The sequence below is a fragment of the Ruditapes philippinarum genome, unplaced genomic scaffold (assembly GCF_026571515.1).
Source record: "Ruditapes philippinarum isolate M1 unplaced genomic scaffold, ASM2657151v2 ctg5559_1_1_1_1, whole genome shotgun sequence".
In the NCBI taxonomy this organism is placed as follows: Eukaryota; Metazoa; Mollusca; class Bivalvia; order Venerida; family Veneridae; genus Ruditapes; species Ruditapes philippinarum.
Genome location: NW_026861564.1, coordinates 1 through 22,566, shown reverse-complemented (window position 1 = coordinate 22,566; position 22,566 = coordinate 1). Strand labels below are relative to the sequence as shown.

General features: G+C 32.9%; 2 protein-coding genes across 3 annotated transcripts; one reads left to right on the top strand and one right to left on the bottom strand.

Annotated features, from left to right (window-relative positions):
- Positions 1 to 1,968: 1,968 nt before the first annotated feature.
- LOC132716179 (multiple epidermal growth factor-like domains protein 10) lies at positions 1,969 to 8,736 on the bottom strand. The gene is made up of 5 exons (XM_060699386.1): positions 8,635 to 8,736; positions 6,228 to 7,751; positions 5,646 to 5,760; positions 5,078 to 5,169; positions 1,969 to 4,379 (listed from the first exon to the last, which is right to left on the bottom strand). Exons 1-5 carry the CDS (start codon positions 8,684 to 8,686, stop codon positions 3,865 to 3,867), a joined length of 2,298 nt encoding a protein of 765 aa, XP_060555369.1. The 5' UTR covers positions 8,687 to 8,736; the 3' UTR covers positions 1,969 to 3,864.
- A 3,526-nt stretch (positions 8,737 to 12,262) lies between these two features.
- LOC132716178 (multiple epidermal growth factor-like domains protein 10) lies at positions 12,263 to 19,162 on the top strand. Of its 2 annotated transcripts, none has more exons than XM_060699384.1 (6): positions 12,263 to 12,377; positions 13,648 to 13,707; positions 14,084 to 15,607; positions 16,318 to 16,432; positions 17,030 to 17,097; positions 18,099 to 19,162. In XM_060699384.1, exons 2-6 carry the CDS (start codon positions 13,656 to 13,658, stop codon positions 18,224 to 18,226), a joined length of 1,887 nt encoding a protein of 628 aa, XP_060555367.1. In that variant the 5' UTR covers positions 12,263 to 12,377; positions 13,648 to 13,655; the 3' UTR covers positions 18,227 to 19,162. The 2 variants fall into 2 exon arrangements, with proteins under 2 accessions (XP_060555367.1, XP_060555366.1); XM_060699383.1 differs by having other exon boundaries at positions 12,267 to 12,377; positions 16,303 to 16,432.
- The last annotated feature ends 3,404 nt before the right edge of the window (positions 19,163 to 22,566 follow it).

The window sequence follows — 22,566 nt, the reverse complement described above, 5'->3', positions numbered from 1 at the left end:
ACTTTTGTCCTACTTAATTAGTTTACTAAAATTGTATCTATATTTGATATAAGATAAAAGACACACTCATGAATGTTGTCTTAAAACCAACCAGTACTGAGCAATGAGTGTAAATTTTCATGCTCAAGGAAACAACGACTTGCCCCATACCGGGTTTGCACCCCGTTACTGCATATCGTTAGATTACTAGCCCAGCATTTTAACCACTCGGCCTTGCAATCACACTTATTTATTTACAATGTATTCATATTATGAGCAATCAAAAGCAAGTAAAATATAAAATAAAATCTAACATTCTAGCATAATTCATTTACATGTGATTCACATTACCTCATAATTGCTTAAGCCTTGACTATATATTTACCAATGAAAAGTAATTTTGACTGATTAAAAGCCTTAAACAGATTTTTTTGTTTATTTTCAACGTATTTTGTCTTTATCGATTAATTATTTTGCGTAGTTCATTTTGTTGCGATTGTTCGTTGTTTCACATATATACGCACTTGTTCGCCTTTAACATGTTCGTTTTAACCGAGCGTGTATAAAGGGTCATCGTTATCTATAACAAATCTAATATTAGCTTAAAACTTCCTGTTTCCATCACGCCGTAATTCAACTATGCCTCTTCACAGACAATAGACTTGAACATAAAGTAGTCAAATACATAAAATATAAAAGATTTGGTTTAAACATATTTATTCGATATATTTACGAGATAAGCAGTATTTACACAATACAATTTGGGATTGGACAGAAAGCTATTAAAGCTTATGAGTGTCCTCTCCCAGACAATTGGCCAATTCATTGTCAAGCATTTGATTGGTTACAAACACTCGAAGCACTGTTACACAGAAGAGGTTAAATATTGATGTGTTTCCATGTTTTATAAGTTATTTTATTATAAACAATTCTTATTTTAAACAATTGATTACTAGTATTATATTGTTATTTGTACATGATATGTCATAGTTTTGACTTATTTATGATCAGAGATGTTTATGAACGAATGAACAGTTACATATCTGGCATCATTGTGAGACATTTTGCGAATATTAACAGATATGAAAAATCACAAACGATTATCCTCTTATAATCATAGGCCGTTTATTGAGACTTATATTCATATATTTCATATCTGAATACAATTGCGAGCTTTCAATGTTCATTTGCGTGCTCATTTTATTCTATACCGGGCTTCACAAGTAGCAAAATATACGTACTAAACAGGTGCGCCTTACGATTTATAATATGGTAATAAAAAAAACACTTGAGCCGTGTCATGACAAAACCAACATAGTGGGTTTGCGACCAGCATGGATCCAGATTAATTTAGATGAGAATCCGTGCAGTCTGATCAGGATTCATGCTGTTCGCTTTCAGTTTCTTTACTTGTTATAAGGTTTGTTAGCAAACAGCATGGATCCTGATCAGACTGTGCGGATGCGCAGGCTGGTCTGGATCCATGCTGGTCGCAAACGCATTATGTTGGTTTTGTCATGACGCGGCTCATTTATCTTTTATAGAAAGATTCAAACAGTAGCGTGTAAAGTTTTTGTACGAGCTTAACCAACATCATCTAGCTTACAAAATGTCTGTGGTTCTTCTCAAGTGTCTGTTCGTACACAGACAGATGGAAATCCAAGGTCTTCCTTAACCAGTTTGGCCGGTGCTAAGGAGTGCATAAAATTAGTTCATCAAGTCATACCTGAATCATCTTGAGAAGGTCTTCTTTGTTAACCTTTCAGCTTCCCATATCTTTGTCTTAACACTTTGCATATTAGAAAAAAAACCAATAGAAGTGATTATATCATTTCAGCAAGTCTGATATAGATGTAACTTGTTTGTTTCCTTTCTGTTTCCTTTCTGTTCTCGCCTCATTTTGCTTGTTTACTATAAACTATATAAATGTTATCTAAAAGCTAAAAATCCATGAAATGTAAGATTGTTGACTCCAAAAAAAAAAACAACAACAAAGTATAGTATTTAATGAAACAACATATAGTTAGTTTACAATAACAATATATTAGTTTACTATTCAACAAACATGATAAATAAGATCAAGAAGGAAAAGCGACGTTCAATGAACGCAACCCCACACGACCCAGCAACAAGATCCAGAGGCAAGAAATACAGACGGGCACCAAACAAAAATGGGACAGGGCACAAACACGAGCAGGTCAATTACTAAACTGATAAATAATTTGTAACTGATAAGGAATTCAAAGAAAACAAATGAATGATTGAATAATAGAAAATAATTTGTAACTGATAAGAAATTCAAAGAAAAATAAATGATTGAGTAATAGGCCAACAAAGTCAAAGGGCACAGGAGAAAAGGACTCAAGCAAAAGTGTCACCAAAACAGCATGAAACAACACAGACATACATCTGAGGAACAGAGAGGGGCGCCGCCTCGGAACGGTCAGCAGCACAAGTACTGCTGGGGACTTTAAACCGGTTAATCGTGCACCAAACCTCAATCTTAGCCCTATCATGTTCCTATAAAATTATCATATTTCCTGTAAAAAAATTAATCCCCGCCAAGTTAAATTCTAACAGTTGTTATGGTCACAAACGGTTAAATAAATAAAACACCATAATGATTATGTAAAACACATATGAAAGTAAGCCCAATGACCATAACAAAAGTACTCAATGTCCTTAAGGAAGATAGAACAACTAAGCCTAAACTCCTTAAACAGACCAATAAAATAGCACAAAAAAGTTCAAAAACATAGCACAATACAGTCCAATACAATAGCACAATACAGTCCAATAAAATAGCACAATACAATCCAATAAAGTATGTGTAGTATAATACAGTTCAATGATTATTATAGCACAATACTGTCCAATGAAATAAATATAGTACATTATACTTAAGTAATATTGCACATTACAGTCTAATAAAGTAGCATAATACAGTATATTGAAATGGCACAATAATGTATAAGCTGTATATTGTATTGCTTCACTAAACATACGTAGTATTTATTTTAAAGAAACACAAATATTACGCACTTAAGTAGTGTTGTGCTTTGAAACGAGCATGAAAATGTTTGACGTCATGGAGCGCGCGAATCTTACCGCCTTTTCCACGAGTAAATGTCCGCAGTATCGATTTTGAAACAAAAATATTATTCAGACAAAATTATGGAATAGTTTGGCATCTTATTATGACATGATATGTATTAGGTTAGGTCTTACTCACAAGTGTTAATAGTCAGCGAACAGGTAAAAATAAAAACAAAAAAACTTGAGATGTTGCCATACTTGTGTTCAATTAAATATTATTCTATGAAAAAAATAATGCAGGCGACCAACAGACTTTAAATATCGTTCAGAATGTGTAGGCACATATATTTCGTAAAAAGAGTCTTTTTACATTCTATGTTGTTTTTTTATATTGCATAATAAACATTTTTTTCATTATCAATTATTTGTGAGTCGTGATATTAATAACTGTCAATCTTTGGAAATATATAACGAATTCAACTCAATTTAACAGGGAAAAAATGACAAAAATGTCACTTTAATTGTAATTTAATCAATGCTGTGACACGTTTGAGAGACCGCATGGTAAATAAATTAAGGTTGTTCCCTTCGATATTCGGCTGACCCGGAAATACGGAAATGTACGAACACAAGCTAGTCGAGGAATACAAAGTATTGAATACGGATACGAATTTTGTATTTCTTTTGTCAAATATGAACGTATTTTGTAACAAAAAAAAACATTTAGGCATATAAGTTATGTTCGTTTTTTACGCCGTCATAAGGCGCGTTTACTTATGTGGGTATAGACGATACATTTTTATGTTCTGTGTAATGATGATAAGTATCGTGCTTTTTTCTGTATCCTTACTATATTTGTTTACTATCTGTGCTAAACACATCATAGTCATTGTTTATTGGAACGTTTTTCTTATCAGTTCCATCACCTGTAGTATCATATACTGCATCTGCAGAGTCTGTTTTACTGTTTCCCCTTAGCTTGCCGTCGTATGAAGCATAATCACTGAATGAATGAAGAATTGCTTTGTTTTGGTTTTCTTCTGTAGTGTCATAAACATCATCTCCACCTTCCGAAAATGTCCCGCTTTGATTACCAACATCAGCAGGTTTGTTAGACCTAACACTGAGTACGGCATACTCATTGCTACCTTTTAATGGTCGGTTGTCCTTCTTATCGTGCGTTGTGTCATAGACCTCTTCAGTGAATACCTTTGGTTCCTTAATAAACTTTTCATTATTAACAACAGCATATTCACTACTATTATCGGGAACATTCTGTTGGTCTTCATATGTTGTGTCATACACTGTTTTTGCACCACCATCCAACTGTTTCTTCGGTTCTAAAGGCTCGGCATAAGTTGAAGCTAAAAAATAAAAATAAAAGTATTCGAAAGGTAATGTCGCATTTACCAATGGCTATGGTCAAAAGAAGTAGAATGCAAGGAGGCGGGGGCTTTATCCTAAAGTTACTGTTATAAAACCACGTAATTCTTATTTATAGATACTTGTCTATATAATTGACTTTGTAGTCCCCTATCAACCGTCCGATATTCGGTTTTTACAGATTCCGGTATTGTCAATGTTTAATACAATAGTTTAAAGAAGGGAAAATTTGGGACTGAATTATTCGTCCGGTATTTAGAGAGTTCCGATTTTCTAAGCGTCCGGTTTTCTCAAATTTCACTGTACATGTAAACATGAGTTACCTTTTATTTCAGATGAGGTAATTTCATTTTTAGATGTTCATATGTCCTGCTTATGTGTCATTATTGGCCTATCACTGGAGAATTACAAAGGTGGTTAAACCCTTGGTCTGTGTTGCATTAAACAGCGTCCCAAAAACTATTTTTGATCCAAGACATATTATTTTATGAAATTATCACAACAATTGAGACTGACCTGAATTTTGACTGATAATTGCAAATATCTACTTTACTTTTGAAACTGAAGTACTTGAAAGAATATATTAATATAGTACTACATGTACTACATGTTTTATAAATTAATGAAAGATTTTAAGATATTCAACACCAATTAAAAACTCCCATTCAAAGGTATTAACCTGATTCAATCTCTTCGTAGTTGATGGCACTCATTTGCATATTCTGTGTGTTTTCATTTCCTGTGCATGTTTTATCAGTTGGTGGTCTTTGTCTGAAATGTTAAAACGAAATTTTTATCTCAGCTCTTACATATTGCTTTTAGCCATTCATCAAAACAGGCGTATTTTTCAATGTTGCTACCTTTTTTGACTATTTTACAATATATTATAAATTGAATAGCTTTTCATTTTAATATATTTACTCAGCAATCCAAAATAGCATTATTTACGCAGCAATCCAAAATAGCATTATAAATAGACTTTTACCAATACAAAGTTTGATGCGTCCGTTACTCACTAGTCAGGGTCGTTGAATTCAAGCAATTTGACTCATCGCTTTGGGCTCGAATCCTGCCTTTTTCTTCAGATTCTTTAACGTGAGGAAGCTATCAAGCTAGTTAAGTACTCAGCGCTATTTGACTCAAATGATAACATCTAACATGACTTATATTCTAAAGCCATACAAACAATACTATTACAAAAATGAAATATTAATTTGTGTGCCTTCAATTATATGTACTGTACGCACCTTCTCTTTCGTTTTACCAGACAACATGATAGAATAATTAGCAAGATGATTACAACAAGACCCACACCAGCAGCTGTAGAGATAGTTATTAGAAGCTTGTTGTCCTCTTGTATAGCTTTAAAAGAAAACAGAATGTGATTGCATAAAATTTGTATCTTTACCTTATTATAGAACACACAAGTACGAGGAATATCATTCAAAACTGACCTGTTTGTTCCTTCATGTAAAGAACATTTGGATTAAATTAGAAACATTATTCACTATTGAATATGAATACGAAGATCAGCCAATGGAAATGCCGTTCGCAGAACTCAGCCTACAATAGCGACCAGTCAAACAAGTCCATCGAACGTAAACTGGACACAGCCTGGAAGAGCACAAGGGCGGTGAATGGGAGAGTGGGCTTCTAAAAACTAAAGTTTTAGCACTTGATTGTTACACATTGATATTTCATACACAACTATTGATACAACTTAAATGTATGCCTATTTGGTGTATGCTGTCTTTCTCTAATATTTATGATAAAGATGGCTGGATACTTTTTATTTCTCAAAAAATCTAACGTTGTTTACATAGTCTTACCTTTAGAACATTTCACCCCTTCATATCCTTCGATACAACCAAGCAGACATTCCAATGTAACCTGGTTACAAGTCGTATTTTTACATTGACTGCTGCATCTGTTCTCACATCTACTGCCATGAAAACCGTCTTTACATCCATAAAAACAATGCCCATTTACACCATCACATATGCGTTTACTTTCGTTTGACTTGCATGTATGAGGACATGAATCGTTGCAAAACAGCCCAAAATAATTCATTTTACACCCATCCGAGCACTGTCCCGTTTTCCAATCACACCCTCCATTGTTGCAAGTATCGTTACAATGTTTTTCACAGTGTTTCCCGTATCTTGTAAACGACTTACATCCCTGTAAACACATCCCCGTATCACTTGTGCAAACTCGGCTATTGTCACTATCATTACAATGTGTGCTACATTTTCTTAAGCAATCGTCAGAGAACGTCTCACGCGTGCACTCTAAACATTTTCCTTCAATTTGACTGCATTTTTCACAATTTTTAGCGCAATTTTCCGCGCATCTTTCACCCCATTTTCCATGCACACATCCAAGTGTACAAACACCAGCATCATTGCATACATTGTCTTTACAGTTATATTGACAATGTGTACATATACTTTGATTTTTTCCGTAGGGGGTGACCAGATAATATCCACTGTCACATTTTATACACTCTTTATAGCTACCTGATTCATTTGTGCTACAGACTTGGCACTTTAGTTCTATATTACGACACGATTTGGAACAGTTGACCCCATATGTTCCATCTTCACACGTGTTGTTGCAAAAGTCTCCCGCTAATCCCGGTTTACAAACAAAGCAACGGCCATCAGTAAATGAGCATGATCCGTTACAGCCAGATGGACAAACACGATTACATGTTTCCCCAAAGAAGCCATTGTTACACTGTGTACAAGTTGATCCCGAAGTACAGGCTGAACAATTCCCCGAGCAATTTAAATCACAATACTTTCCATATAATCCAGATGAGCAGGTATCGCATTTATGCCCAGTAAATTTAAGCTTGCATCCCCTACTGCAATGTCCATTTTTTTTACTGCAGTTACCACCGTTGCAGCCGTGTGGACATATGTACTGACAATGTGGTCCGTAATATGCGTTGCTTTTACAAACAGAACAGTAGCTGTCTGATGTACAGGATACACAGTTAACTGGACAAGTATTGTTACATTCATCACCATATTTATTCTCGGAACAATAATCACATTTACCTTTGATAAAATCAGTTGATTTACACGGGCAATCCCCTGTTGTCGAGCATGTATTATTTACACATCCTTTTCCGCACGGTATATTACATTTTGTAGAATAGTACCCAGGCTTACATTCTGTACAACTGTATCTAGTTTTACAAGTATTGCAATTTTCTGGACACTTTTCTGTGCATTTGTCGCCAAAATACCCAGCTGTACATCCGTCGACACACGTTTTATCGGAATCACACGCGTACTTTCCGTTTTTGCAACATACACATTCAGGACATGTATGTATCGATAATCCTAGAAACAATATCAAATATTATTTATTTTAATTTAAATTGATTTCACAATATCTAAAATTAACATGCCTACTTATGTTGATTTATTATCACATTTTACTTAGAGGTTAATGCTTGGTTGATGCTCACCAGTATGCGATAGCTCAAATATGTTACCCCACCCCCTCCTCAAAAAAAAAATAAAAAAAAATATATATATATATATATATATATATATATATATATATATATATATATATATATATATATATATATATATATATATATCTAACAAGGCTTAACATGTACAGACTCTATCAAACCGAGTCTGCAATTCTCTTGTAATTTTGTTGTGATTAATGCTTCCGAGGGATCACTTTGTTTCCAGATTATAAGTATATGTATTCAGCGTTTCCTTTCCAACAGGCTAAATCAAACTGAGACTGCAAAGTTTTTAATTTTGCTGTTTTAGACGTTCTATGGGGATTCATTATTTCTCTCTATTTTACTGTCCACTTGTTATGATTCCGACATTATTTGATTATGTTAAATAGCATAAAATAAATATTATATCATTCTGAAATAATCTTCACTCTAGCCAATGTTGTAGACTCAAATTACATTTACATTCTAAATTTATGTATTTCATTTTTTTTTTTCAGTAGAACTACTTAATTACATATAAGATCGGTGCAGTGAATTCAAATGGTTCTTACAAGGGAATAATCTTGATTTGTTTGCAAAATTAGCGCTTTAACATTGCCTTTGGCACTTTTTTTAACGATGCAAACTTACTTAAATCATAACAATCAATTCAAAATAACACATTGTGTATAAAAAAACAACTGAATTTCAAAGAACAAGATGAATGTAAATACATTAAATGAAAATAAAAATATACATACCAAATTGTAAGAATATTATTACAGATATAAAAGACAGACCAGTTGGTGTCATCTTTCCTAACGCAACAAAACCTAAAGAAGATCTTAAAAACAAAATGATTACGAATATTAATAAATGGTACAACTTATTTTAGTATCATTGTTATATAAAGAAATGCAATGCCGCATGGCCTTTGTTACATAAATTTCGTTATATTTATCTATGTACTTTTTGTCACGCAAGAAAGTGTTTTTCGATGACGTCATAATCTAAGAAAGTATCAATATGGCGGCCCGCATACATGATTATTAGGGTATATCCATTTAAATTTGTAATCTTTGTAAAATGTACACATTATGGGATCGATAATAAAATTATAAGTATATTATCTGAAATATAACTTCTCTGTCTTTTGCACACTTTTATTTGTACAATATTTGACTACGCTTTGAATATCAATATATTAAACTAAATATTATATGGAGACTTATCAACACATATTATATAATGAAATAAATACTAGTATCATTATAACAAACGCAAATACATCATAAAATATATCATCCTTACTTGCAATAATAAAATATCCGTAATTTGAATTACTCACTATTCATTTTCTGACTAAGACAACTGTGTTCCTTTAACACCGCCTTTCCTTGTTGATCTTGTCTATCATATTTTAAAGTATCCGGTAATTTATCTCAAATAATGAAACACATATTGATAGTTTAAGTTGAACAATGCTTATTGTTGATACATCTAACACTTAAAACGCAACAATACATAAGGAAATATATTGCCTTGAGATAAATGTGAACCGGAAAAAATGCAAGATTGTATCCTTTTAACTTCTCACGTGCCTACATCATATTAAAACTCCTACATAGTTATGATATAAATCTTCGAAAACTGTTTACTCGAAATCTTTGAAGGCTTTATACAGTTACAACATAGCCAGATATTGCACTTGGTATTGCCAGTAAGCACGAGTTTTTTGTTGACTATAACAATTTCATGCACCTCAGCTCAGTTTACAATTATATCACTGTCGTTTATGCTAAAAGCCGGTGCATGAGGTGTCGACGTGTGCTTGCGTTGACCGCTACCGTCCATTAACAGGCTCATTCGAGCAGATCCTTTAACACTTTTTATATTGTGGCTTTGTATTTTTTGTTTTTGTTTTTTTTTGTTTTAGAGATTACGATTTTTGATATTCTATTTATATATTGTTGTCTTATGATACAACTGTCTTTTCGTAATAATTATTTAAACTGGCATATACATGTATAACAGAGGATATTTGTTTGTTAAGATCACAGCTTAATAGCATAGGCACTATCTTCAAAACATGCCGCCGCTTCGAGTGAAATATTACTTGATGATTTTACGTGCAAAAACAAACATTTCCTTAATTCAATTTCAATAAATATCCTGTCTATTTTTATTTTACGTGCAAATCACACATTCCCATTCAATTTAAATCAATAGTCTAATGGCTATTACGCAAGGCGCGCCTGAACGTGTCCTTACAGCAATTGTTTCTGTGTCTCTATTTCTTTTCAAATGCAGTTTTGGGTTTTGTTATCCAATAATGGTGTAGTTAGTGTTGAAAACACATCAACTTCCATTAATAATTGAAGACGTACTTATTTGTATCTATGTAAGAAACAATGCATGGTTTTAATTTTTCTCGGAATATGAACTTGGTCAAGAGGCCGTTGTTAATCGATCAACTATTCAGTTCCGATTATATGATATAAAAATCTTACACCGGCTGCCGGCAGAACTCCGTTACCGTCAAAAACAGTTACCCTCAAGCTAGATATTCCTTTCTTGCAAGGTAGAATGGCGTTTCCGTGAGTTTTACTCATGCCGGAAATTTCATCTGGCATGGGGGGTGGGGGTGCCAGATGAGTCGCGTGCCACACAACAACATCATTTAGCGCACTTAATGAATGAACCGCGTTTAAATGACGTCATTTTAGAAGGGAAATATATGCTTAGGATGACGTCATTTCGCCGTTGTTATTTAAGTTGTAAATACGCTATTGTAAGAAAATAGTTATGTATGAAATGACTTGAATTTCCATGAACATATATTATATTGAGCTAAATCATATTAAACATGAAATAATATGGCAGAATATGCAAGAAAAATCTCTGACATGTTTGCGGTACGGATGGGAATATAAGTCCCGAGTGGACCCGCCCATTTGTGTAACGAGGCTTGCCAAGATATTATAGTCTGTAACGGCAACCGGTGTTTGATAATTTTCCTTGCATATTACATGAATCGTATTTTGGAAAGAAATACCAAAAACTAATATTTTCATTTAGCAATTGTTTCTTATAGAAGCGTATGAATTTACAACCTCATTCATAATGGAAAACAACGTCATTCATTGAACGTAATTCATTCATTAAAAGCGTGTTGGAATGACGTCATTTAAAGCACGCGACTTGTCATACATTGGGGATGATGTACGACAGGTTTTTTCTAGCACCAGTGAAAACAGTAGATAATCTTGTCTGATATTCAAGAAAATTCTGACTAAACTTATACTTTTTGCAAAATTTTCAAACTTATATTCAAGTAAGCATTCGCATGGCACTCAGAAGGATAAAAAGCTATATCTTAAGAAATATTTTTATGAAATTTACCTGCAGTAGATTCATAGCACTTCCATTCTCGACGAGAGTTGTAATATTATATGTCACCGCTATTTTACCCACGTGCTTGTTGTACGAAAACAGAATTAAATGTTCCGGTACAAAATATGATCATACTATTTAAGGTAGTGGTATATCCGTTTAGCCATGCTTTCCGTGAATGCGCCATGCAATTGTAAGACAATTTACTACCATATTTATTTCATTTAAGCATTTGAAAGTATTTTTTCTTTTGAAATTCAAACACTAAACTTTGCAGGAAACATAAAGCTTTATTAAATTTAAGAATAAGTTAATATGGAAGCAAGAAATTTCTCATTCATAGTATTTTACAGATTAAAGCATTTCTTTTCAGATGTAATTGCTTAGTCAGTGTGACTGATCATTTATAGATTAAAACATACATGCATAAACATAGATGTGTAAATCTTAATCCGAAACTGGAAAAATATTTGGATTCTCATACAGGCTACTCACCAGTGTGGCTTTGAACTCCGTCGGGGACTTGGACGTCTTTCATGTAAGGTAGCTTACAAAATCGCATAAAGAACGTTGGTGGTACTGAGGATCTGAGGTATTTCTCCGCTATTTAAGTTGGAAAATGGTCATTTCAATATCGATAAGACTTAACCCATAGTCAATCAGACATCACTGTCACCAAATGATTTTATTAAATGCACCGTTTGAAGCATGTGCAGTAAACTCCGCTTATAACGATATTCAGGTGACTGCAAATTTCATATCGTTTTAGCCGGATATCGGTATAACCGAAGAACAACTTATTTGAAAACAAAAGTCGAAAATGCACATAGCATTGCTACAAGCGGTGAATCGTGATACGTGAAATCACAAATCTCTTAAGTTGAATAATTTGAATAGGAAGTATGTTTAAATGTTCAAATTATATAGTTTAACAGATCTTGAAGAGTAGTAAAGGATACGCTAAAGTATCGTTTAATTAGCTTGTTTCCTTCGTATTGTCAAGTTATGATGAATTTTATAATAGGAAGTAGCATTGACACGACTCGAGCAGTTCCAATCATTTAGTGCAAAAAAGACTGTTTGAATTTTGGAATTAACTTGTATTTAACAGGTATTTTCCTAATTTTACCGAAACTTTTGTCCTTGCTGCTTATAACGTTGTTGTTTTTGTTGTTTTTTTGTTTTTTTAGACTTTTTTTTGTTTTTAGTATCATTATAACTACTGTTATTTATTTCTCTTTCTTTTATCTGCTGAAATAATAATCATCTATTATAGACACCACCTTGTCAAACTCCAGTACATTATGGTGACTACGATGTGCAAATTGAATGTGGTAATGTACTAAAAATGAATGGGTTTTTTTTTTCAAGATTAAATTCCATAAGATACAATTATTTTTAGTGTTACATAAATTGTTTTACTTCTTTATTTTAAGCTAAGCTAATCTTAAATTTACAATATGAACTAAAGTGAACTAAAATTAGGGTTTTTTTGGTTATGCGGTCTCGATTTATTTGGTTTGCTTCGGCGATTTCAACACATTTGTGGTAAACCCTCGGCTTTCTAAGACAACCTACCAAAATAAAATAACTATAAATCTCATATGATTTCTGAACTAGAGTTGAGAGATAAATAACTAAAGAACATAACGTCCCAAATCATTTGAGCCGCGTCACGACAAAACCAACATAATGGGTTTGCGACAAGCATGGATCCAGACCAGCCTGCGCATCCGCGCAGTCTGATCAGGATCCATGCTGTTCGCTCTCAGTTTCTCTACTTGGTATAGAGTATGTAAGCGAACAGCATGGATCCTGATAAGATGTGCGGATGCGCAGGCTGGTCTGGATACATGCTGGTCGCAAACGCATTATGTTGGATATGTCGTGGCGCGGCTCAAATTTTGTCAAGGAGACATTTTAGTTCGCCCGAAGAGAAAGTTAACTACAAATCCGATGCCCTCTTTTTTAGCTATGCGAACGGACAATGTAATAACAAAAAGAAAAAAATGTAAAAAAATGAAAATATGAACGTCACAGATTTGCAAATACAAAAAAAAAAAAAAAAACATTCAGGCGTACTTAATCCACATTTCTGTTTAATTTCCGATGCTTAAATGTCTTACGATACAATGATAATTTAAAAAAAAAAGAAATGTCTTAATTTTCAAATGCTCAAAATATGTTGTTTTTCATATGTTTTTGAAAAAGGAACTCCACTGATTTTTTAACTAAATTGAAAAGATTTTGCTGATTTATTTTTAACTTGATGCAAGTTGTGAAAATAATGCAGGCGTATAAGCGCTAATTTATATGCATAGTGAAATGCACAAATGACTTGATAATTATGTTTTTAATAATTATTACTGTTTCTTTTATAGACAACGAAATGATGTCGTCAACAATGATTCAAGCGTTTCTGATTTTAGCATGTCCATTTGGTAAGTTACAGTTAAGGACATATTCTAGTTCAATAATTAACAAATATCTAAGGCATTTGATACATTCTTTTAGAAGTTTGTAAAAATTGTTTAATATTTTTTAAACGTTTACAGTGCCGTTGCGGCTTTCAAACAACAACAACATCAACAAAATAACACCTTTTTTACTTCTATTGAAACTGACAATATTTAGACCATTAGTCTAACATCTGATATCTGGTCTTAAATTCTTCTCCACTTCAGGGATGGTTTAAAAACGAGGAATGATGTCAATCCACAGGATCATTAATTTCAATTATTTTGCACTATTATTTCGATCAATACTAATATCATATTTCAAACATGTTTACTATAATATTAAAAACTGATTTCACAGGTATTTCAATGCAGGCTTGTCCAGAGTGCGTATGTTGCATAAATGGACAACACGCGTGTGATGCCGATAGAAATTGCGTCAACGGATGTACGACCGGGTATTTTGGCGAAAAATGCACAGAAGAGTGTCCAGAAAATTGCAATACTTGTGAAAATTATAACAGATGTAAGGAATGTAAGCATGGGTACTATTCTACAAAATGTAATATACCGTGTGGTAAAGGATGTTTAAATAATACATGCTCGATAACAGGGGATTGTTCATGTAAGTCAACTGATTTTGTCAAAGGTAAATGTGATATGTGTTCGGGGGATAGGTATGGTGATGAATGTAACAATACTTGTGCTAGTACTTGTGTGTCCTGTACATCAGAAACATACTGTTTAATATGTAAGGACAACGCATATTACGGACAATATTGTCAGTACATATGTCCACACGGCTGCAACGATGGTAAATGCGGTAAAAAAAATGGACATTGTAGTAGGGGATGCAAGCTTAAATTTACTGGGCATAAATGCGATACCTGCTCATCTGGATTATATGGAACGTATTGTGATTTAAAATGCCCAGGGAATTGTTCTGTCTGTACTTCGGAATCAAATTGTGTACAGTGTAACAGTGGCTTATTTGGGGAAAAATGTTATCGTGTTTGTCCATCTGGCTGTATCGGATCATGTTCATTTACTGATGGCCGTTGTTTTGTTTGTAAACCGGGATTAGCGGGAGACTTTTGCAACAAAACGTGTGAAAATGGTACATATGGGGTCAACTGTTCCAAATCGTGTCGTAATATAGAATCAAATTGCCAAGCCTGTAGCACAGATGATTCAGGTAGCTATAAAGACTGTATAAAATGTGACAGTCGATATTATCGGGTAATACCCTATGGAAAAAATCAAAGTATATGTACACATTGTCCATACAACTGTAAAGGCAATGTATGCAATGACAATGGTGTTTGTACACTTGGATGTTTGCATGGAAAATGGGGTGAAAGATGCACGGAAACGTGCCCTAAAAATTGTGAAAAATGCAGTCAAAGTGAAGGGAAATGTTTAGAGTGCACGCGTAAGACGTTCTCTGACGATTGCTTACGAAACTGTAGTACAAATTGTAATGATACTGACGAAAGCCGAGTTTGCACAAGTGATACTGGGATGTGTTTACAGGGATGTAAGTCGTTTACGAGATATGGAGAACATTGTGAAAAACACTGCAGCGATATTTGCAACAATGGAAGGTGTGATTGGAAAACGGGACATTGCTTGGAAGGATGTAAAATGAATTATTTCGGGCTGTTTTGCAACGATTCATGTCCTCATACATGCAAGTCAAATGAAAATACACGCATATGTGATGGTGTAAATGGGCATTGTTTTTATGGATGTAAAGACGGGTTTCATGGCAATAGATGTGGGAACAGATGCAGCAGTCAATGTCAAAACACGACTTGTAACCAGGTTACAGCGGAATGTCTGCATGGTTGTATAGAAGGATATGAAGGGGTGAAATGTTCTGAAGGTAAAACTATGTTACCACCTTTCGATTTGCGTTTCATATAAGATGATCCCTTTCGTCGCCCAAAATGTTTCTATTTTCATATTTCTGCGATAATACATAGATTAAATAAATTCAATTATAAACTTTTATTATTTTCTTTTTATGTCAATAACTATATGATTAACTATTTATATTGTAAACCTTCGGACATATGGTAATAATTGTTAACAACTTTATCGTAAATGTAATTGAGAAGTGTATTTAAAAGTAAAATATTGTAAAGTGAACGAAGGAAGTAATTTATCCATTGCAAACAGCACTTACATTCCACGTAAATTACAACAATGAAGTCAAAATTTGCAAGAATAGCTGTTACTGTGTTAGTTGCGCAGTAGAAATATGATGATAAATTCAGTCATTAATTAGTTAATACAAAGTTATTTAAAATTAAAACTTATTTAAACACTTTCGAATCCGTCCCTGGAACCAACCAGCATAAAGTAATGAATGTAAAATTTCTTGCTCAAGGAAACTACGGCTTGTCTCTAATAAGGTTTGAGCCCACGCGGTCAGCAATCCTTAGATTACTAGTCCGATGCGTTAACCACTCGATCACGCCGCCACTCTGGTCATTAATTGGACAAAACATGCTTATTGCGTAAATATTTTTGTTCTCAAATTAACAGATTTATCACTGATTCGTTTTATACTTTTAGAAAAGTCAATAAAAGATGTTGACGACGGACATTCTATAAGTACACTTTTAGGAGCCACATTCGCAGCAGGCCTGGTCGGTGTTATTTGTGGAGTAACAATCACGCTTGTGTTGACTTTATGGCGGCGAAGGTATACTCATTCCCGTTAACTTAATGTTATTGAATCCAAATCGGCAGACCAAAAAAAAATAGTTATTGAACATCGAGTTTTACTGATGTGTTATCTATTTAAATGATGATGATTTTTTTCGACTCGAATAGTAAAAGAGAATCTTTCAAAATATTATTAATATTTTGTGATATCTTAAACTTGGATAAATGTGCAACATGAGTTTTTAAAGTTAATGAATACTGTTTATTAGATTCAAAGTGACACTATGTACATCCAGGTGTAATTAATGAGTGAACAGGAAAACATGAAAATAACTTGCTATAGTTTTGTTCAATTTTATATTTTACAATAAAATAAAACAATTATACTTGTGACTAACGGAAATGACCATAAATATAGTTCTGAATGTATCGGTTACGCTCTTTTCTTTAAATAGAGTGGGGCAGTCTTTTGTATAATTTCTGTAGTTTCTATTCGGTATCATTAACAATTTTCATTATCAATTATTGGACAGCGAACGAATGAGCATAATGTCACTTTAAAAGAAAAGTACACTTTTATTTGAAATAATAAAAGCAATCATATTATAACAGTATTTCCTTTCACACCTTTTAGAAATGGCAGACAAATGAAAGGCGAAAGTGAAAACATACCAGTGAATACTGACGGCAGGTTAAATGATGGTATAAGATTGACGAGTTATATATTTTACATTAAAAAGAAGCTACTTTTTTATCTTGGCGATGCTATATTTAAAAGCAAAAAGTTGTATTTTCACTAGAATCAAGCATATTGACAAGTATAAAACGAATTAACAAGAAAATTTACAAGAATCATGGAAATTTACTTTAAGTCAAGCAATTTTACAAGAATCATTCAAATGTACAAGAAAATCTACAAGAAGCAATCAAAATTACAAGGAGCAAGCAAATTTACAACTTTAAAGCAAATTTACAAGAAACTTTGTAGGATAACATATCAATTAATCTGAATTCAAATTCAAACTGTATACTTAGATAGTTTAAACGATATTTCACAAAATTTACCTTCCTTGTGAAAAGTGGCTGCCATTTTTTGGGTCAGTACTCTATATATTATAATAGACAATTTATACAAAAATCAATAAAAACAGCTGATTGATCAGATTGAATATTTTATTCAGATGGAGGAAAGTACCATTAAAGCAACACTACATAAACGATTTTTATCAGTTTCCTTGTGAGAGATGTAAAACCTTATCTTAGGCATATGATATATTGGAAATTACCCTCAAAATGGTGGCAAGGGGAAGTAATAAATCATATGTGAAAAGTCAATCTCCTACGCAGTGATATCCCGTTATCAGTACTGAGATCTCTACCATCACAAACATTATTATCATATTTTAATATTTTTAGCTAGCTTTTACATTTATTTTTCATTATTTTGTATACTTTTGATATTTTTTTTATAAACTAATACGAACGTAGGTACAAAAGGTTCACAATAAAAAATGAAAAATGACGTTAGATTTTCTATGTACACATAACGGTCGATATGTACATTTGAATTTCGACGTTACATCATGTGAATTTCATCGTCATGTGACGTATGTGAAGGCAGTAATTACAATCTCTAAAGGGGGTGGGGTAATCACTGTGAGGAGTACAGTAAATTACATTTTTTTTCTTTATTTTTGATACAGAAAACGCTTATGAGAGTGCCTCCCCTGCTACATATGAAGAGTTGAAGTCACGTGACGAGAGATTATACAGTCAGCTAATTACAAGTCAGCAAGAGATGTCACAACCCGCATATGATAATGTTAATTAAAAATCCTAATTAAAAGACAGTTAATGCACATTTTGTCGTGCATTTATTTCCGCAGAAGCAAGAGGGCGCACTTAAAACGCGACTCCACAGGATATGTGATTGTATATGATCGAAGCAATGACCTATTCTTGCATAAAATATACTTCTGATTCAGAAAGTACATTTTGTATGTGTGATATTCTTGTTTTACTAATCATTTGTCATTTCCCAGTTATGTTTTGACGCTTTTATTTAATCATTATTGAAGTACGCTATTTTCACATGGCACCCTTAGTTACGCATATTAAACAACAACAAAAACATTACAAAAAAGCAAAACTGTGCATTTAATCCGTTTATTATATGTTTTCTTAACCGTTAATTTATATCTTTTTTGCGCACCTTTTATGCCATATGGAGATATATCTGCAATAGGAAAAACGCACAGTTTCATTTTAATTTTTTTGTTTATAATTTTATGTACTATTAATGGCGAAAAAAATCAAACAAACAAAATCAGACGAAAATTGTCTCAAGTTTCGGAATGTGATACAGTCATATACTGTATTTAAAAACTGATAATTAGTTTCGGAAGCTTTTAATTTATTTCGGAAACTGACCCGAGTGGTTTATAATATAGATTATAATTACAAACAAGCGTTTAGGTTAACATGATAAAACGATTATGCTACTTAATAATATGTACAAATATTGTCTTTGAGATGAAGTTCATTTTTGAATGCACACATTTTTCTAATGATAAAAAGAAATATATTCAAAGATACAATGTTAACCACCCAAGCTCTCTAAAGGAACTAAAGTCTTATAAATTGTACAAATAGAAATAAACTTATTAAACTTGCTTTATTTTGTAAGCTTTTATTACAAAGTATTCAATAACTCATTCTCCAAAATTAAACTATACATTATAATATAGATGGTGGTTTTTTTTTGGTGTTTTTGTGTTTTGTTTTTTTTTGTTTGTTTGTATTTTTTAGTTTTTTGCTGTTGTTTTTTTTTTTGTTATATGAAGGGAGTCTGTGTATTTGTTGTATGCACTTGTGCTATGAACCCTTTATTATGTTTTTGTTTATATTTTATATATTCTTAGTAGTTTTAATCATCTCATGTATGTAATATGCCTTGATTGAATCATTCAACCAAACTAAGCTATCTCTGTGTAATAAAAGCATGTGAATTGCTTGATTATTAAGTCAAATTTATATTTCTATGCATCAAGAATTGAAGGAAATAACTTTTGCTATAGTATATTAATATTAAGTTTTTATGAAACTAGGCAAGTATCAAAGTAATTTTGGATTCCTATTTCAACACATGCCAAACTGGGTAGGTAGGTAGGTAGGTATAGGTAGGTAGGCAGGTATAGGTAGGTAGGTAGGTAGGTAGGTAGGTAGGTAGGTAGGGAGGTAGGTAGGTAGGGAGGCAGGGAGGTAGGGAGGAAGGGAGGCAGGCAGGCAGGTAGGTAGGAAAATATTATCATGTACAAACAACATGATGTTTACAGATAAAAAGATGTAATTTTCATTGTCCAACTTTTACATGATTAAAGATTCATTTTGCCTCCAAACTGATATAACTTTATTTCTCAAAAGCTTTATATCCCTCTGGCCTGTCATAACTTCCGAAAATTAGTCATTGGGCAATTATCATGACCAGCTTTCGGTTCTGTTGCTTTGTAGTAATCAGTATGGTTATAGTGATTAAGTATTTTCTATGTTAGATTCTTGTTACCTTAAGAAGATATCTATAAATGTGAACTAATATGTCCTTGAAGCAGTGAAATGTTAAAAAAGTAGTATTTTTACTTCCGTGCAAAATACTATTTCAAAAAAACTGTATAAAAATTATTGCCAAAAAGCAAATGATGAAAAATGAATCGTACTATAAGAGTATACCAACATCGGAAAGATTTTGAGAAATGGAAGCAAAAACCGTTTCTAAAGCACATTGGGCCTTTAAAAACCACTTATTCAAAATAATATTACTAAAGTGCAAGGAACGCGCTGTTATTGTATATTACGTCTGATCTGTCATTACTGTCCACACTAGAACACTTTGTTATTATTACACATTTCACAATTTTCAGGACATTCCTCTCTGTCATAATAATTGGATTAGCATCATTTCATTCATGACAGTGTTATTTTAATCACACGTATGTTCTATTTTTTTTTATTTTTTTTTTTATTTATTTATTTTTTTATTGCTTTTTGAACCTCTTGGTCATGCCTTCGTTGATAGACTATATAAATGTTAAAATGTCAAGTAAAGTGTTGTTTCTAAATAATACATTGCATTATGTAAATAATGGTGTTCGCAAAATAGTAGAAGATTCGTTTGAGCTGTTAACAATATCTGTATTTCTATAACAAATGCTGATGCGTTGTAAGTAATGGCGACCTCACTTAATCATTAAAAGATTGTGTGATGACCTGAAACCGGCCAGTGTGACGTACAATCCAACAACAAACAAACGACTTTTGTATGCATGCAAATTATCTAAATCAAAACAAAGCTTGTATAACAGTCTACTGTAGTTTTGATTCTCACTGCCTAACGGCTTATATTCTTAATATTTTCAAATAATAGACTCATTAAGCATCGATTATGCAAATATTTTCAAAGCTTTATATTTTGGTGTCTTTTTACAGTTTTCGAATTCCAATTAGTATTCCAATTAGTAGTTTGTATGAATGTAACCTTTGCTTTCATTAACATCAATAATTTACAGTTAACGCTATTTTTTTAAAGGTGACTAACATTCATCTATTATTTATCAATTTCGTATTTTCTACAGAAAGAAAATAAAATCCTTCTTGGTTCATAAAAAACATCTGCTGAATGAAAATATAACTATATGAGTCTAAATGAACTATATTTTTTCATATACACATGCAGCGCACGTCTTTGGTTTAGTGCATAAGTTTATGTCTGTAATCATAACTAAGTCTGGAATAAAGTGCAACTCAAGCTAGGGGAAGCAGAGGATGTACTTTTTCGTTCTACCTCATGGACATAATCTATCAAAGCGAGTCTGCAATTTTCATTTAGTTTTGTTGGATTAATGCTTCCGAGGGAAAACTCTGTCTCCTTAATTACCATTAAATAAAACTGAAGTGTTGACATTGATCAGAAGGAGAAGGAGGCTTCCAACGTTGTACCAATGGAAAAAAAATGATAAAAAGACAGTTACATCTACAAAAGAGGTCAACGCGGATTAAAAGGATCTTTTTTACAAATGTATTCCATGTTTATTAATGTACTTGAATGCTACTGATAAATTCAAAAAGATATATAAGAAAATTTCCTCGATTTCAAGTGATTAATTGGTTATTTATTTTGGGTACAAAAATGAAGTTATAAAAACTGAAACATATTATACACACTTATTGATTTCCTGTACACTTATCAAGTATGTTGGGATGGGCATCACGTTACTTTAAATTACAATATTGAATAAAAGGAAACGGAGCTACAGTTATATTACTTGAATGCACTTGTTTACATATTATCTGTTTTGATAAAAATCATGGGCATTCTTTTTAGGCTTCAATTTTTCATAATGTGGAACAGTGAATCTGTTTTCCTTTTTATATATGCCTTTTCCTTTTTATATATGCCTGAAAGGGCATATTATGTTATACCCCCTGGCGTCTGTCTGTCTGTCCGTCCGTCCGAACGTACGTCCGTCCGTCGTTAGCAATTCGGTTTCCGGAGCTTAACTTAAGTTCCATTTGGCCCACATTGTACAAACTTCATAATATGATTGTCCATATTGGGTAAAATAACCCTATTGATTTTGGGGTCACAAGGTCATAGGACAAGGTCACTATTACCTTAAAACTGAAAACAGTTTCCAGAGCATAACTTCATAAAATGATTGTCCATATTAGGTCGAAGACCCCTAGTGATTTTGAGGTCACAAGGTCAGAGGTCAGAGGTCAAGGTCACTATTACCTTAAAACTGAAAACAGTTTCCAGAGCATAACTTAAGTTCAATTTGACCCACAATGTTCAAACTTCATAGGATGATTGTCCATATTGGGTAGAAGAACCCTATTGATTTTGGCGTCACAAGGTCAAAGGTCAGGGTCACTATTACCTTGATACTGAAAACAGATTCTGGAGCATAACTTAAGTTCCATTTGGCCTACAATATTCAAACTTCATACTATTAGGATAATTGCCCATGTTTGGTAGAAGACCCCTTTCGATTTAAGGGTCAAAAGTTCAAAGGTCAAGGTCAGTATTACCTTAAAATTAAAAAAAGTTTTCGGAGAATAACTTAAGTTCCATTTGGCCAACAATATTCAAACTTTACAGAATGCATGTTCATATAA

Coding starts and splice junctions, on each gene's coding strand:
- LOC132716178 (XM_060699383.1), top strand. CDS start 13,656: ATGATGTCGTCAACAATGATTCAAGCGTTTCTGATTTTAGCATGTCCA. Junction 13,708..14,083: donor GATTTTAGCATGTCCATTTG/GTAAGTTACAGT, acceptor CTGATTTCACAG/GTATTTCAATGCAGGCTTGT. Junction 16,433..17,029: donor TTGACTTTATGGCGGCGAAG/GTATACTCATTC, acceptor CACACCTTTTAG/AAATGGCAGACAAATGAAAG.
- LOC132716179 (XM_060699386.1), bottom strand. CDS start 8,686: ATGACACCAACTGGTCTGTCTTTTATATCTGTAATAATATTCTTACAA. Junction 5,761..6,227: donor AGGGGTGAAATGTTCTAAAG/GTAAGACTATGT, acceptor TTTCTTTTAAAG/CTATACAAGAGGACAACAAG. Junction 5,170..5,645: donor CTGGTAAAACGAAAGAGAAG/GTGCGTACAGTA, acceptor TTAACATTTCAG/ACAAAGACCACCAACTGATA.